Below are 18,158 nucleotides of genomic sequence, written 5' to 3' on the forward strand. Positions count from 1 at the left end.
TTGTCCCAGTTATTAGTAGCAATGTGGTCTCCAGTCAGCAACATTCCTTGTCAATACAGTGTGGAGCTGGAGGAACACAGCAGGATCACAGGAGCAGAAAAGTCACTGTTTCAGGTCAGGGCCCTTCATCAGGATCGAGACCTGAAACACCGACTTCCCTGCTCCTCTGATGCTGCCTGACCTGCTGTGTCCCTCCAGCTCCACACTGTATTGACTCTGACTCCAGCAGCGGCAGTTCTTGCTCTCACCAACGTTCCTTGGGTGTGGGCTGTGCTGGTAAATTTAATTTGCACATCTTTAACTTGCTCCTTATACAATTGATGAACTTACAGCACTGCCCTGATAGTTGCCTATATTGATATAGAGACTGGAGTCATCAAAGCAATTATGGACTGCAAGTTTCCAATATTAAACAAAAACAAAGTTGCTGGAAAAGCTCAGCAGATCTGGCAGCATCTGTGAAGAAAAAGAGCAGAGTAAATGTTTTGGGTCCGGTGACCCCTCCTCAGTTTTCAGCAAAGAACTAGTTAGTATTTTTTGCAAAAATCCAATTATTTCTTGGACTCTGAACCTTTGCGCCTGAAGATCTAGATGAAGAATTGAAGAAGTGATGTTGGACAAGATAAAGGCCTTTCAGGATTTATGGATCTTGTTTTGGAGCCAGCAATCTTAAGGCACTGATGCAATCAACTCAGCAGGAAGATCATTGACGCATAAAAATTGTCTTTCTCAAAATACGTCTTAGAACAGCTTTATTCACTATTTCCTAAACATAGGAGGTATCATCCTCAGAGGGCTGTTGTCCTGTTGGGAAGAGACACACATAATTGATGGTTTAACCCCAAGAGTTACTGCAGGTCAGAGGAGAGTCCTCCAGAGTGACATCAGGTGGGAGTGATGAAGCAGGTTCAGATTTTGGGTGGGCTTTGACAGATAAGAGTGGGGCGTTTGGGTGTCTAGTGGTTTACCGGGTTTGGGTGGATCAGGAATTGAACCCATGCTGTTGGCATAAATCTGCATCATTACCTAGTCAGCCAACCAACTGAGCTAACCAACTCCTTTGCTAAAAAGTACTGAAGGCGGAGGTAAATAAAGATTTACTGGGGACAGGTCTTAAGTAAATTCAGAATTGGGAGAGAGGGTATTTTGGCTGATTAGGGTAAAAGGGGTCAAGTAAGTTGAGGTTTCAGAGAGTGATGAAGCAGGTTCAGACCTTGGGTGGGCTTTGACGGATAAGAGTGGGGCATTTGGGTGTCTAGTGTTTTACCGGGTTCGGGTGGGTCAGGGTTTGTGTGAGTCAGGGTTCAGGTGGGGTGCATTTTGAAATGTGTGGGAGGGTCAGAGTTTGTGTGGATTGGCGTTTGAGGGTCCTGAGAGGGGTTGAGGTTTGAGGGGCCTGAGAGGGGTTGAGGTTTGAGGGGCCTGAGAGTGGTTGGGCTTTGAGGGTCTTGAGAGGGATTGGGCTTTGAGGGCCCTGAGAGGAATTGGGCTTTGAGGGCCCTGAGAGGGGTTGGGGTTTGAGGGCCCTGAGAGGGGTTGGGGTTTAAGGGTCCTGAGAGGGGTTGGAGTTTGGGATGATCAGGTCGATCATTGTTCAGGTAACTCAGGGTTTGAAGAGTTGGGGAGGGTGCAGGATCTGATGGGTGGAGTTTAAATGCAGGGAGTTGGGGGCCGTGGGAGTCAAATTAAGGGTCTGGGTTTGTGGGGAGATGCTTTTGGAAACGAATGGAAATTGAAGGAATTCTGAACAGCAGAGGCTGAGAAACTTCACGTTTCCAGGGCACGCCAGAAAAGGTTAACTGGGATCGTGCTGTGCCCTTTGTCACGTGTGTTTCCGTCTTTGGGGGCGGGGCCAGGCTTATTAAAGATTCAGGAGCAGTTTGATATACCGCCGAATTATGCAAGCAGTCTAATTGAATATTAATAAGATGATGAATATTCATGATCGTTGCCGCTTCCGCGATGGAGATTCTGGGCCCGAGTGAGAAGGGAGCTGGGGGGTGGGAGGGGGAGATACCGGGGGAAGGGGGTAAATACCGGAGTCGGGGGACTTATTACCGGCGGCAAAGGGCTAAATACCGGCGGCAGGGGCTTTATACCGGGGGTTAATTAGCGGGGACAGACGCTAAATACCGTGACAGGGAGTTAAATACCGGGGGGCAGGGGTCTAAATACCGGGACAGGGGGTAAATACCGGGGGGCAGGGGTCTAAATACTGGGACAAGGGGTAAATACCGGGACAGGGGATAAATACTTGGGGGCAGGGGTCTAAATACCGGGACAGGGGGTAAATACCGGGGGGCAGGGGTCTAAATACCGGGACAGGGGGTAAATACCGGGGGCAAGGGTGTAAATACGGGACAGGGGATAAATACCTGGGGGCAGGGGTCTAAATACCGGTACAGGGGGTAAATACCGGGGGCAGGGGTCTAAATACTGGGATAGGGGGTAAGTACTGGGGGCAGGGGTCTAAATACCGGGATGGGGGTAAATACCGGGGGCAGGGGTCTAAATACCGGGACGGGGGTAAATACTGGGGGCAAGGGTGTAAATACCGGGACAGGGGGTAAATACCAGGGGCAGGGGTCTAAATACCGGGACAGGGGGTAAATACCGGGGGGCAGGGGTCTAAATACCGGGACGGGGGTAAATACCGGGGGGCAGGGGTCTAAATACCGGGACAGGGGGTAAATACCGGGGGCAGGGGTCTAAATACCGGGACAGGGGGTAAATACTGGGGGGCAGGGGTCTAAATACTGGGATGGGGGTAAATACTGGGGGGCAGGGGTCTAATTACAGGGACAGGGTGTAAATACAAGAACAGGGGGTAAATACCAGGGGCAGGGGTCTAATTACGGGAACGGGGGTAAATGCCAGAACAGGGGTTAAATACCGGTACAGGAGCTGAAAACCGGGACGGGTGTAAATACTGGGGGCAGCAGGCAGATACCAGGGCAGTGGGTAAATACTGACGGCAGATACCAGGAGGGGTGTAATGGGGGGGGGCAGGGGAAATACTGGCAGGAAGGCACAACAATCAAGAAGGAGGGGAGAGGAGGCATAGAGAAAGGAAGGGGGCAATAGCGAGTTGGAGGGGGAAACTCTCAGCAGGGGTCTGGGAATGAGAGTAGATACCAGAGGCAATATCCGGGTGGGGTTTGGAGAATACCGGGGCTGGTAGCAACAATGGTGGGGGTTGGTACAGCCCTGGGGAATGGGCAACCAGTAGTAGGGGAGGGGGCAACAGCGAAGGGTAGGGGGCATCACCATTTGTCAGACAGAGTAGGTCTGGGGTATAGGAGGGGAATGTGGCTCTAGCGTGGGGGTGGGTTGGGGAGTCTTTCTGGTACGGGATGTCCCGGGTCTCGGGGTGGGAGTGGTAGGGGTAATTGGTATCTGGGTTTTGGGGAGGTACAGGAGGTCCTAATGATTGGAAGAGATTTTGATTTGAATTTTGAAGGAGCTGAGGGGTGGGGGTGGTAGGGACGGAGGACAGTGAAAGGTGTAGAGTAACATGGTGGAGGTAAGGTTTATGGTGGGTATATGTTGGGGAGGGAGCTGTGTTTAAACTCTGTGTAACTGAAGGTTTGGGGGGTATTTTATTGTCATTATGTTAAAATCAGCAATGTCGCAAACCCCAAACTCAGCTGCTGTTTCAATTCTGTTTTGAAGATAAGATGACTCCCCGATGAATGAGCACCAAATGGCATCGAAAAGAACTGACACCATAACATGGTACCAGAGAAAGGTATGTAACCAATACTTGGAGCAACAGCCATTCAGCCCACATACTCTATGCTGGTGTTAGGCTCCACATGGGCCAGTTCCTATACTTAGAATCATAGAATCCTTGCAATATGGAAAGAGGCCATTTGGCCCATCAGGTCTGCACTGAACCCCTGAAGAGCACCCTACCCAAATTCAGCACCCTACCCTATTCCCATAACCCTGCATTTCCTATGGCTAATCCATGGAATGGTATTGTCACCAACCTGTTTGACCAGAGATCCAAGCTAATGTTCTGGGGCCCAGGTTTAAATCCTGCCATGGTAGATGCTGCTTGGCCTGTTGTGTTCTTCCAGCTCCACACTTTGTTATCATGGTAGACAGTGGAGTTTGATCTTAATAGAAATCTGGAATTAAGAAAACCCATTTAGTTCACTAATGTCGTTTAGAGAAGGAAATCTGCCATCCCTTTCTGGCCTGACCTACATGTGACTCCAGACTGATGGCAATACAGTTGACTCTTAATAGCCCTCTGGGCAATTAGGGACGGACAGTAATTTCTGGCTGATACAGCAACACCCATATCCTGTGAATGAATTTAAACAAAAATCAACTACTCCTTGTGGAAGAGGAGATAACACAGTGTGGAGCTGGAGGAACACAGCAGGCCAGGTAGCATCAGAGGAGCAGGAAAGTTGACGTTTCAGTTCGGGACCCATCACTGACTCCAGCATCTGAAGTTCTTACTATCTCTGCTCCTTGTGGAAGTTTCATATTCTGTGGGAAAAGGGTTTTCTCCTGAATTCTGTATTGGAATTATAAATGACTGTCATTTATTTAGTTTCTAGTCTCTCCATGTAAAATAGAGAAGGAAGCCATTCAGATCTTCAAGCCTACCCCACCATTCCTGGGGCCCCTATCTTTTAAGCCAGCTCCTTGTCTCCTGACCCTTAACTTCCTAACTCTTGAAAAAATGCTATCTACTTCTTCTTTAAATATTTTCGGTGATGTAGGATCAATAACTCTCAGGGCTAGAGAATTCCACCATCCTCTGGGAGGAGAAATGCTTTCTCATTTCAGTTTTAAGTGATTGTTCCCTTATTATGTAACTTTGTCCCTAGTTTGAGGCTCCCCCATTCGTGGAAACATCTTCTCAACATCTATCTTGTCAAGGCCCCTCAAAATCTTGTATTTTCCAAAGATCATCCGAATAGAGGCCCAACCTGTTTAGCTATCTTTGATAAGCTAACCTCTTCATTCTAGGAATGAGCTGAGTGAACCTCTTTTGAACAGTCTCCATTGCCAGTATGACAAAGTGTGAAGCTGGATGAACACAGCAGGCCAAGCAGCATTTCAGGCTCACAAAAGCTGACGTTTCGGGCCTAGACCCTTCATCAGAGAAGGGTCTAGACCCGAAACATCAGCTTTTGTGCTCCTGAGCTGCTGCTTGGCCTGCTGTGTTCATCCAGCTCCACACTTTGTTATCTCGGATTCTCCAGCATCTGCAGTTCCTATTATCTCCATTGCCAGTATAGCCTTTTTTAAATACAGTGATCAAAACTGCACAGTATTCCTGCTGCAACCTCACCAATACATTGGGTAGTTGGAACAAATGTTCCCTGCTTTTAACCTCCAACACCCTGGCAATCAGGACCAAAATCCAATTTGCCTTTTTAATTACCCATGCATGGTCATTTTTTTGTTACATGCACTATAACGCCCAGGTTGCTCTGCACTGCACTTGTTAGAGGTCTGTCTCTGTTTTAAAAACTGTCTGCCTTTGATTCTTCCTCCCAAAGTGCATGACCTCCCACTTTCTTTAAACTCCAAGCACCCATGTTTTTGCCAACTCACTCAACCCATCTGTATCCCCTTGTAGATTCCTTACATCTCATCACATCCTGGCCTCGAATCAATTACTGTATCGTTTCTGGGCCGGCGCAGTGGTTAGCACTGCAGCCTCTCAGCACCGGGGACCCAGGTTTGATTCCACCCTTGAGCGACTGTCTGTGTGGAGTTTGCACATTCTCCCTGTGCCTATGCGGGTTTGCTCTGGTTTCCTCCCATAGCCCAGTGAAGTGCAGGTTGGGTGGATTTCTGTGGGAATTGCAGGGTTACAGGGATAGTGTAGACGGGTTGGGTCTGGCTGGGATGGTCTTCACAGGGTTCGCATGGACTTGATGGGCTGAATGGCCTGCTTCCACACTGTAGGGATTCTATGATCAGCAATTTTGGACAAATTGCACTCTGTCGCCTTTTCCATGACATAGATATTGAAGGTAAATAATTGAGTCCCTAGGACTGATCCTTGTGGCACTCCACTAGTTACGTCTTTTCAATCTAAAAAGGACTCACTAATGCTGACGTTATCTTCTATACACCAATCTTCAATCTGTACTAATACAGCACCAATGAATCCATGAGGTCTTCTCTCATGCAATAATCTTTTATGTGGCACCTTATTGAATGCCTTGTGGAAATCCAACTGCATCTTCTGGTTCTCTTTATCAACTTTGTTGTTACATCCTCAGAGAGCCCAAGCAAGTTTTGTCAAAAATGATTTCCCTTTCACTAGTCTGAAAGTCTTCTAAATGTTGTAATTGTGCTCACCTTTACCACTCCCTCTAGCGGCATTTTCCAGACGCACACCTCCCTCTGTGTGAGAAAGTTGCCCCTCAAGTCCCTTTTAAATCTTTCCCCTCTCACCTGTGCCCTCTCAATTAGGACTCCCCTACCCTAGGGAAAAGACCTTGGCTAATCATCTTATCTATAGCCTTCATGATTTTATAAACTTCTATAAGGTAATCCCTCAGCTTCCTATGTTCCAGGGGAACAAAGTCTCAGCCTATCCAGCCTCTCCTTATAACTCAAACCATCCAGTCTCGGTAACATCCTGGTAAATCTTCTTTGCACCCTTTCCAGTTTAAGACCATAAGACATAGAAGTGGAAGTAAGGCCATTCGGCCCATCAAGTCCACACTGCCATTTAAGTCATGGCTGATGGGCATTTCAACTCCACTTCCCTGCACTCTCCCTGTCGCCCTTGATTCCTTCTGAGATCAAAAATTTGTCGATCTCTGCCTTGAAGGCATCCAACATCCCGGCCTCCACTGCACTCCGCGGCAATGAATTCCACAAGTTTAATAACATTCTTCCTGTAGCAGGGCGACCAGAGTTGTATGCAGTACTCCAAATGTGGCCTCACCAAGGTCTTATACAGCTGTAACACAAAGTCCCAACTCCTGTACTTAAGCCCTGACTACTGGAGGCAAGTGTGCCAAATGCCTTCTTCACCACCATATCTGTCTGTAATACCACTTTCATAGAACTATGTACCTACACCCCTCGGTCTCTCTGTTCGACAACACCCCCACGTTCCCACCATTAACTGTGTTAGTCCTGTCCTGCTTTGTCTTACCAAAATGCAACACCTCACATTTATCTGAATTAGACTTCATCTGTTATTCCTCAGCCCAGTTGATCAAGATCCCATTGTACTTTTAGATAACCTTCCCCACAGTCCAGTGTGCCACCAGTTTTGGTGTCATCCACAGATGCATTAGACCACTCACCCCATCAAGCCTGTTCCACCACTTAGTGGGATCTTGGCTGATCTGATTACTTCACGTTCCCATCTACCCTGATAACTTTCATCCTTTTGCTTAACAATTATTTGTTTAGCTCTGCCTTAAAAATACTCAGACTTATTTCCACTGCCTTTGGGGCAAGAACTCCAAGATTGATGACGCTGTGAGAAAACATACTCCTTTCCTCTGTCTTAACTGTTGGGCCCCTTATTTTCAAACAGCAGCCCCTCGTTCTAGATTCTCTCAGTAGAAGAAATATCCTCTCCACATCCACCCTGACAAGTCTCCTCAGAATACTTATTTGTTTTAATTAAATTGCAACTTATACTTCCACACTCCAGCAGGTTCAAGGTTGGCAAATAAATGACTAAAGATCTTTATTTGGTCATCCCTCAGTCTCAACTTTGAAATCCAGGATGGTTGGTCTTTACTTATGGTTATAATTCTGTGACTCTGGTGCAAATATATTAATTTATAACATTTTAATGTTCTCTGTTTCATGGTCCTTATTTGTTTTGTTGATCACTTTGAACATTGGGCAGGAATTCTGTCACTGAAGTTTACAACTTTGAATGTTGTTATAAGGTTTTATTGTCTGTTTTCAAATCGGTCCTCATTCACACACACAGACTTGCATTCCAGTCAGTCCCTCACACACCCTGACCACCAAATTCACTCAGGCTCCTCAGAAAGCACCTTCCAAACTCACATTCATTTCCATCTAGAAGGACAAGGGCAGCAGATACATAGGAACACCACCCCCTGCAAGTTCCCCTCCAAGCCACTCACCGTCCTGACATGGAAATATTGCCGTTCCCTCACTGTCACTGGGTCAAAATCCCGGAATTCCCTCCCTAAGGGCATTGTGGGTCAAATATAGCACATGGACTGCAGCATTTCAAGAAGGCAGCTCACCCCCACCTTCTCAAGGGGGCAACTAGGAACGGTGCATTAAATACTGGCCCAGCCAGTGACACCCATGTTCCATTAATAAATTTTTTAAAAAATTCATAACTTGGACTTTCATTCACTCAGGCTCTTGGTGCTATTTTTCTGTTGGGAATTAAGTTAGTCTTGACAGTACATTCACATCCCTAACACAATGGGCTGTAACAGCAGTACTAGGGGAAGTGTTCTGCCAGTCTTTCATTGGGTAACCCCTCTAATTGGAATTGTTCTGTTTCAGATTGGAGCATATGATCAGCAGATCTGGGAAAGGTCCATTGAACAAACTGAGATTAAGGTAGGCTGTGTGAGTGAAGTAACACTTTAAAATGTTCCAGGCATCTCGCTCCTAGTTGAGAGACTCACTGTGTTTCTGTGGAATACTACCCAAACATTGGATGGGGGGATGGTGTTTCTGATTATGACCCAGTGTGGATCCAGTGTTGGACAGTGTGCATTAGACTCAGTGGGAGTCGTTAATCTTGGAGCAACGGGTTCTGGGGACTGTTTTTAAATAAGGGGTGAAATTTCCAAATGATGATTATAGTTTATTTGAACTTGTAATGTTGTGTGTGTGTGTGTGTGTGTGTGTGTGTGTGTGTGTTAGTGTGTGTGTGTGTAATGAACATCAATAAGCTGCATTTGTTGAGTTAAACTGGTCTGTGTGCAGTAAGTTCCACTTGGATACAAACTATGTCCGGTCTTGACCCACCTTTCTCAAGCTGACCGAGCAAATCCCACCATCTGTCAATGTTTATTTCCAGGGACTGCGAAGCCGGCCAAAGAAAACGGGCCGAATAAAAATTGACCTGATTGACGTCGACCTTGTCAGAGGTGAGAGTGGTGAGGTGGGGCTGGTGGGGGGCTTGGGTTGTGTTGGAGGAGCTTAAACAGTTCATCAACTTTACTAACACCTTTCACCCCAACCTCAGATTCACCCGGCCCATCTCTGATACCTCTCTCTCCTTCCTGGACTCCTCTCTCTCCATCTCTGGTGACCACATCGAAACTGACATCTGTTTCAAGCCAACCAACTCCCACAGCTACCTAGAATACACCTCTTCTCACCCACCTTCCTGCAAGAATGCCATCCCCTATTCCCAATTCCTCCGCCTCTGCCGCATCCCAGAAGTTCTTTTATTTCAAAGACTGCAACTTCTCCCCCACTTCAATGGTCAAAAATGCTCTTGACCGCATCTTTTGCGTTTCCCACCCCTCTGCCCTCACATCCATTCCCTCCAACAAAACAAAGACACAATCGCCCCGGTCCTCTCATATCACCCCACCAACCTCCGCATCCAACGCATCATTCTCCGCCATTTCTACCACCTACAATCCGACCCCACAAACAAAGATATATTTCACTCCCGACCTCTATCTGCTTTCCGGAGGAACCACTCTCTCCGTGACTCCCTTGTCTGCTCCACACCCCCCTCCAGCCCCATTGCCCCCGGCACCTTTCCCTGCAACCGCAGGGAGTGCTACACTGGCCCCTGCACCTCCCCACTCACCCCCATCCCAGGCACAAAACAAACCTGCACATCAGGCAGGGGTTCCCCTGCACATCTGTCAATGTGGTCTACTGCATCCACTGTGTCCAATGCGACCCCCTCTACATCGGTGAGACCAAGTGGATACTCGGAGACTGCTTTGTGGAGCACCTGCACTCTGTTCAGATAAACGACAACACCTTCTGGTCGCGAACCATTTCAACTCCCCCTCCCATTCCCTAGGTGACATGTCCCTCCTGGGCCTCCTCCAGTGTCACAGCGATGCCACCAGGAAACTGGAGGAGCAGCACCTCATATTCCACCTTAGAAACCTACAGCCCAATGGCCTAAACGTGGAATTCACCAGTTTCAAAATCCACCCCACACCCGGCCTCATTCCATGACCAACCCTCCCTCTCACCCCCGCCTCCGTGACCTGACACAACCTGTCCATCCTCTGTCCCACCTATCAGCCCCTCGCACCTCACTGACCAATCCCCACCACTCCCTACCTGCACTCACCTGTCACCATCCCACCTAACTCCCCTAGCCCCAGCCCTCCTCTCTCTATTTATTTCTGAGCTCCCTTCCCCCTCCCCATTTCTGAAGAAGGGTCCCGACCCGAAACATCAGCTTTCTGATGCTGCCTGGCCTACTGTGTTCCTCCAGCTCCACACTGTGTTGTCTCTGACCCTAGCATCAGCAGCTCTATCTCTGAGACCCTGATGGGGATTGTGTACCGGCCTTCTGGCAGTAGTTGGGATGTGGGGAAGAAAGTAAATCAGGATATAGGAAAGGCATGTCAGAGAGGCACTGTTACGATAATCGTGGGGGACTTCAATATGCAGGTAGCCTGGGAAAATCAGGTTGGTAGTGAATCTCAAGAAGAATAATTCATGGAATGTCATAGAGATGGTTTTTGGAGAAACTTGTGGAAGAGCCCACTAGGGAATAAGCAATTCTGGATTTGGTGATGTGTGATGTGGCAGGCATTTGATTAGGGAGCTTAACGTGAATGAATCCCTAGGGGGGCAGTGACCATAATATGGTCGAGTTCACCCTAGTTTGAGAGGGAGAAGCTGGAATCAGATTGTAACAGCATTACAATTGAGTAAAGGGAACTACAAAGACATGTAGGGAGGAGCTGGCCGGAGTTGATTGGAAGGGGAGCCTCACAGAGACGACAGTGCAGCAGCATTGGCAGGAGAGTCTGGGGGTAATTTGGGAGGCACAGCAGGAATGCGTCCCAGGGAAGAAGAAAATACTAAAGGGAGGATGAGAGAATTGTGGCTGATAAGGGAAGTCAAGGTCAGCAAAAAAAAAGAGAAATCATTCAATATGGTGAAGCCAGAGGATTGGGAAACCTTTAAAACTCAGCAGAAAAAAACTAAAAAGAGGAAAAGGGAGGAGAATATTAAATTATGAGAGTGAACTAACTAATCATATTAAAGAAAATTACAAGACTTCTCAGATATATGAAAGGTTAGAGAGAAGCAAGAATGGATATTGGAGGCTGGAAACGTAGTAAAAGGGAACAAAGAAATGGAGGAGGAACTGAACAGGAACTTCTCATCCGTTTGCACAGCGAACATACCTGCATTGCAAGAGAGTCGGGAGCAGAGCTAAGTGTGGTGGCCATCACTAAGGAGAATGTGTTAGGGAAGCTGAAAAGTCTGAAGATGGATAAGTCACCAGGACCAGACAGATTACACCCCAGAGTTCTGAAAAGGGACAGCTTAGGAGATTGTAGAGGCAATGGTGGTGATCTTTCAGGAATCACTGGAACAGGAAAGGTCCCAGAGAACTGGAAAATGGTTAATGTAATGCCCTTGTTTAAAAGGGGAGGGAGGCAGAATGTGGGAAATTGTAGACCGATTAACCTGATCTCGGTTGTTGGTATGATTTTGCAGTCCATTATTAAGAATGACATTGCAGAGTACTTGGAAGCACATGGTAAAATAGGGCTGAGTCAGCGCAGTGTTGTCAAAGGGAGAGCATGCCTGACAAATCTGTTAGAATTTTTTGAGGAGGTAACGCACATGTTAGACAAAGGAAAGCCAGTGGATGTGATCTGTGGAAGGACGGGTTGTATTAAAGAAGTGGAGAGGCTGCAGAAGCACTTGGGCAGGCTGGGAGAGTGGGAAAAGAAGCGGGAGATGGAATACAATGTGGGAAAGTGTGAGATTATCACTTTGATAGGAATAATAGAGCCGTAGATTATTTTCTAAATGGGGAAAGACTTCGGAAATCTGAAGCACAAAGGGACTTGAGAATTCTCTTAAGGCTAACATGCAAGGCCAGTTGGCAGTTAGGAAGTAAATACAATGTTAGCATTTATTTCAAGAAGGCAAGAACACAATGGCAGGGGTGTATTCCTGAGGCTGTGTAAGGCTCTGGTCAGATTGCATTTAGAATATTGAGGGCAGCTTTGGGTCCTATTTCTAATAAAGACTCTCAAATAAACTGAGATGAAGAGGAATTTCTTCAGCCACAGGGTGGGGAATCTGTGGAACTCATTGTCACAGAGGGCTCTGGAGGCCAGGTCATTGAGTGTATTTAAGAAAAAGATAGATGGGCTCTCGATTGGTAAGGGGGATCAAAGGTTATGGAGATAAGGCAGGAGAATGGGTTTCAGAAACATAGCACCCCTGATCGAATGGTAGAACAGACATGACAGGCCGATGGCCTAATTCTGCTCCTATATCTTATAGTCTTAAGACCATTCAGCCACTTGAGCCTGCCCCACTGTTTAATTAAATCGTGCCTGATCTCAACTCCATTCATCTTATTAACGGGCAGCAACAGGCTTGATGGGCTGAATGGCCTACTCCTGCTCCTATTTCTTATTTCCTGTAGGTTTGAGCAAACAGATGCTGGGAGCATTGGTTGGCCCCTTCTGTTCTGATCTGACTATCTTTTCCCTGAGGAAGAGGTTGGGAGAGTTTGGGACCTCTCTCCCACAAAATGGCAGTGGATGCTGGATCAGCTGTTAACTTTAAATCTGAGATGGATACGTTTCTGTTAAACAAAGGTATTAAGGAATATAGGCCAAAGACCAGTCTATGGAGTTAGACCACAGGTCAGCCGTGACCTTGTTAAATGATGGAACAGGCTCAAGGGACTGAATGGCCTCCTTCTGTTCCAATGAATGGCCCTCCCTGTAGTACTCACCATACATTCCACCTTCAGTGAGTGCTCAGTGAAGCTTGAGGTTAGAACATGATGCATCGGAATCTGAGCCATCATTTGCTGCAATAAAACAGCTGCATTTTGTTTGTGATCTGAGCAAATTATATAAATGCAGGATGTTCTGCCCATATGGTACATCTCCCACATAAACCCTGTCCCAACCTACTGCACGTCTGTCACCTTCTTTCTCCTTTGTAGGTTACACCAGCTTCACCTTAAACGTATCCATTCCCTGCCCGCCCACCCGCCCCCTCCCCCCGTCCTGTTGCTGTCCTCCTAAAGACGGTTTGTGTGCCTTATCTATTGCCTCTGTATGATTTATAACCAACATGCCTTCATTGTCCAGGGTCAACGTTTGTCAAGGCCAAGCCAGAGAGTCCCTGGACCTCTCTAACTCGGAAGGGAATAGTGCGAGTCTTGTTTTTCCCATTTTTCTATCAGTGGTGGATCCAGGTAACCTCACTGGGTACCTTCACATGGCTACTGGCTCTCTACCTCTTGGAAGGTGCTTTACAAAAACATTCTCATTCATTTGCCTGCCATTGCAATTTCATTTCTAACTGTTGTGCCAAAATGGACGTTGATCCCATTGTCTGTGTGTTCTCAGCGGTGACGATTGGTCTGTATTCGCTGGAGCCAGTCTTGTACGTGAGTGAGATTGTGAGCCCGATGCTTCTGATGCTGCTGCTGGGGACAGTTCACTGTCAGATCGTCTCCACACAGCGAAACACTCCATCACCTACTAACGGAAGCAGATGCAGGAGGTGAGCCCTGAAAAGTCAATGATCAAGACTCAGTAACAGAAAGTTAACACACTGTGTGATTCTTAAATTTAATATAATAAGTCTTGCATCAGTTGCACGATTGCATGTCAGTGTTTTCCCATTGTAATTAACTCGCATCATTTTGCTGAATAAGGCTACGGTGAGATTTCAACATGCAGTGTGCTGGCTCAGCGGCACGGTGGCTCGGTGCTTAGCCCTGCTGCCTCACAGCACCAGGGACCCCGGTTCAACTCCAGCCTCGGGTGACTGTCTGTGCGGAGTTTGCACATTCTCCCCGTGTCTGAGTGGGTTTCCTCTGGGTGCTCCGGTTTCCTCCCAGAGTCCAAAGATGTTGCAGGTTAGGGTGGGCTGGCCATGCTAAATTGCCCCGTAGTGTTCAGGGACGTGCATGCTGGGTGGGTTAGCCATGAGGAATGTAGGGTTACAGGAATAGGGTGGTGGTGGGTCTAGGTGGGGGGGGGGGCTCTTTAGCGGGGGAGATTGGTGTGGAATCGATGGACTGAATGGTCGGCTTCCACACTGTATGGATACTGTGAAGTTGTGAGATTTCAGTTGAAACTTTGAGGGAGAGATGGGAATTCAGTGGGATTTTGGTTTTACTGACCATTGACCATTACTCCCGTCTAACACAGAAGTCTTCTCTCTTTCCAACATAATCTTTTCATGTTGGGACTGGCCTCATAGCTCCTTGTTCCACCACATCCAGGGCCTGAATGTGCCATTTGTATCTTCAATGACCGCAACTGGAGCTGGAGTTTGCCGGTGAAGTAAATGATTTGCTGGTGACGCAGTTCAGTATTTGTACACATTCCCTGTTGAAGGTCTGACAATAATTGGATGTGTGAATGCTCTTTCAAACTGTGTGCGAAGGAGTGCAGAGTCTCAATTGAAGATTTTTGAACTGAAACATCATTGAGCTATGGATCTTTCACAGCGACCACTCACTCAGCATATAAGCCTTGGATTGCAGCTCCTCCTCATTTTCCCTGAGGGTTATGTATTTGATCATGTCAGCTGCTTCTTCCTCAGGGCAAAGCAGACAAAAAGCCTATCAAGGAAAGTTGGACGATGCAACTCAGGCTCTGGATCCCATGCCGGAAGAGTAAGTCTCCTCAGTGACTCAGTCAATGTTTGATGCTTAAACTGCCCAGTTATGTCCTATACACAAAAAGCAGGACAAGCTTGCCCCATCAATTTAATCTCGATTATCAGTAAAGTGATGGGAGCAGCCATCAACAGTACTATGAAACAGCACTTGCTCAGCAATGACCTGCCCACTGCTCTGAGGAAGTGTCACCGGGCCTGAAATTTTAGCTCCGATTTCTGTTCACAGATGCTGCCAGACCTGCTGAGCTTTTCCAGAAACTTGCTCAGTGACGCCCAGTTTGGGTTCCACCAGGACCACTCGGCTCCTGGCTTCATTACAGCCTTGGTTCAAACATGGACAGAAGAGTTGAATTCCAGAGGTGAGGTGACAGTGACAGCCCTTGACATCAAGGCTGCATTCAAACGAGTGTGGCGTCATGGAGGCTGGCAGAACTAGATGGGTATCGGGAGTAAATGCTCTGCTGGTTGGAGTCATACCTGGCACATAGGAAGATGGTAATAAAAGCAAAATAGTGGGGATGTTGGAAATTTGAGATAAAAACTGAAAATATTGGAGAAACTGGAATCATCTGTGTAGAGAGAAACAGAGTTAATGAGGACTTGGGAGTAAAGTAGGATCTCATAGGTGACAGTCTGAGGGCTAGGTCCTTCCAACAACCATGTTGCTGATACAAGGAAAGAAAAGAACAAGGGAAAACTTACAGTAGGAACAGGTCTTTTGGCCCTCCAAGCCTGCAAAGATATGCTGCCTGTCACAACTAAAACCCCAAATCTTTGGACATCTCTGCAGGCGTTCCTCAGGATAATGTCTGAGACCCAACTATCTCCAAGTGCTTCATTTATGACCTTCGTAAGGTCAGCAGCGAAGATGTTTGGTATTGATTGCAAAATGTTCAGCAAGGGCGTGGAATGCCCTGCCTGCAACAATAGTAGACTTGCCAACTTTAAGGGCATTGAAATGATCATTGGATAAACATATGGATGATAATGGAATAGTGTAGGTGAGATGGACTTCAGTTTGGTTTCACAGGTCCGCGCAACATCGAGGGCCGAAGGGCCTGTACTGTGCTGTTATGTTCTATGCAACATTTGCAACATCTCAGATACTGAAGCAGTCAAGTTATGAGGTGTGTGAGAAATGTACATTCCAGTGAGTGATTTCTTTCATTCATGGAATGCGGGTATTTAGTCTAACATTTATTGTGCATCCCAAGTTCCCTTGAGAAGGTGGTGGTGGTGAGCTGCCTTCTCGGAATGCTGCAGTCCTCCTGATGTGGGTTGACCCAAAATGCCAATAGGGAGAGAAATTCCAGGATTTTGACCCAGCAACAATGAGGGCATGGCGATATATTTCCAAGTCAGGATGGTGAGTGGCTTGGAGCGGAAATTACAGGTGATGGCAAAACGATGTATCAGCTGCCCTTCTTCTGGATGGAAGAGGTTTGGAAGGTGGTATCCAAAGAGCCCTGGTGGGCTGCTGCAATGCATCTTGTAGATGGTAGATAGTAATACTGCTGCTACTGAGGATCAGTGTTGAAGGGAGAGGATTTTTGTGGATGTGCTGCCAAATCAAGTGGGCAGTTGTTCTGACCTCCTTTGATAGACATAGTATCTATGTGGCTAGTCACTTCAGTTTCTGGTCAATTGTAAATCCTGCCTTGTCGGTAGTGGGGGTACCAGTGCTGGTATCACCATTGAATGTCAAGGGTTGCTTGTTAGAGATGGTCATGGTGCTTGTGTGCCACAAATGCCTCTGCAGTAATGGATCAGAGGCTGGGAATCCTGCAGCAAGTAACTCACCTCCTAACTCTCCAAAGCCTGTCCACCATCTCCCGGGCACAAGTCAGGAGTGCGATGGAATACTTCTCACTTGCCTGGAACGGTACAGCCCCAACAGCACTCAAGAAGAGTGACACCATCCAGGACAAAGCAGCCGCTTGACTCGCACCACATGCACAAACAGTCACTCCTGCCAGCACCGACGCTCAGCAGCAGCAGTGTGTACTGTCTACATGATGCACTGCAGAAATTCACCAAAGATCCTCAAGCAGCACCTTCCAAACACATGACCACTTCCATCTAGAAGGATAAGAATAGCAGATACATGGAGCACCACCACCTTCAAGTTCCCCTCCGAGCCACTCCCCATCCTGACTTGGAAATATATCACCGTTCCTTCACTGTCACTGGGTCAAAATCCTGGAATTCCCTCCCTAACTGCATTGTGGGTTAACCCACAGCAGGAGGACTGCAGCAGATCAATAAGGCAGCTCACCCCCACCTTCTCATGGGGACAGGTATGAGACGGTGATGCCCACACCTCGCAAATGAATAAATTGCAAAGGGAATCACAAAGAACATTACAAACAGCAGGAGGTCATTCTGCCCCTTTGATGAATTTCTGGCATTTAATTAGATGACGTAATTGTGTACCTCAACCCCTTTGACCTTCACTTTGTTTCCTGTCCTCAGGGTACCCTACCTGCAGATTGGATGGTGTGAATTAACTGGGAGATCTGTCAATTAAGTGCTGAACCAACTCCTAAATTGACTAATGAAGTGAATTATCACGTAGGCTGGTTACTGATACTTGGACAGCCAGTAGATGGATTAATAAGGGGGGGTGGGGGGCGGAGTTCATTGGCATTGCCTGCCTACTCATGTTTTAATATCTTTCTTTACAAAATAATCAATTATAATTATTGAGAGGGGTTACCTGTTTCTGAAGTTAGCAATGGGTACAAACTGATTTTGAAAAGCTGTGCGATACCTACAGGGTGCTCACTGTCGCTCTAGAAGCCGGGTCTCCGATGAGAATTCCAGTGAGGACACGGAGAGTCAGTCACGACGGATGCTCCTTCAGAAAAGCAGAGAAGCAGCTTTGAACAACTACACATTACGCCTCAGAAAGAAGACCCAGGTCAAAACTCTGGGAGCAGTAAAGGTAACTTAGAGACTTCTCTCTCGCTTACTGTCACCTATAATTCCATTTCGGTTCACATGTGAGTCAGGCAGTGTGGGGTAATGCCTAATTCTCTGAAATAAATAACTGATTGGGATTGGGATTGGGATGGGCATGGAAAGGGAACATCCTGTGGGGCTTTGGGCCTTGAGTGGATCTCCCGCTCAGCCCTCCCCGTATTTCCTGTTGAACACCACATGGAGGATGCACTAAGGTGGGAAAGAGCAGAGACTGGTTGGGGACATCTGTGTGCATCATCAAGAATGGCTCATCAGCTGCACTGCTGCACAAGCTGGTCACCTCCTAACAGCCATATTGTGGCAACAAGAGGGAGAAACAGACTTGACCTAATGCTCACCAATCAGCT

The 18,158-nt window shown here is 47.2% G+C and overlaps 1 protein-coding gene across 2 annotated transcripts in view; it reads left to right on the forward strand.

Annotated features, from left to right (window-relative positions):
- The first annotated feature begins 1,862 nt into the window (after positions 1-1,862).
- LOC125462753 (protein PHTF1-like) overlaps positions 1,863-18,158 on the forward strand; it is a 36,961-nt gene continuing 20,665 nt past the window's right edge. The window contains exons 1-8 of one of the 2 annotated variants that reach the window (XM_048553081.2): positions 1,863-1,981; positions 3,673-3,748; positions 8,500-8,556; positions 9,023-9,092; positions 13,284-13,442; positions 13,545-13,701; positions 14,737-14,824; positions 17,606-17,773. In XM_048553081.2, coding sequence (XP_048409038.2) covers positions 3,689-3,748; positions 8,500-8,556; positions 9,023-9,092; positions 13,284-13,442; positions 13,545-13,701; positions 14,737-14,824; positions 17,606-17,773 — 759 coding nt within the window. In that variant the 5' untranslated portion in view covers positions 1,863-1,981; positions 3,673-3,688. The remainder of the gene's footprint in view (positions 1,982-3,672; positions 3,749-8,499; positions 8,557-9,022; positions 9,093-13,283; positions 13,443-13,544; positions 13,702-14,736; positions 14,825-17,605; positions 17,774-18,158) is intronic. The other variant, XM_059653305.1, reaches the window with a different exon arrangement.

The sequence above is a fragment of the Stegostoma tigrinum genome, chromosome 21 (genome assembly GCF_030684315.1).
Source record: "Stegostoma tigrinum isolate sSteTig4 chromosome 21, sSteTig4.hap1, whole genome shotgun sequence".
In the NCBI taxonomy this organism is placed as follows: domain Eukaryota; kingdom Metazoa; phylum Chordata; class Chondrichthyes; order Orectolobiformes; family Stegostomatidae; genus Stegostoma; species Stegostoma tigrinum.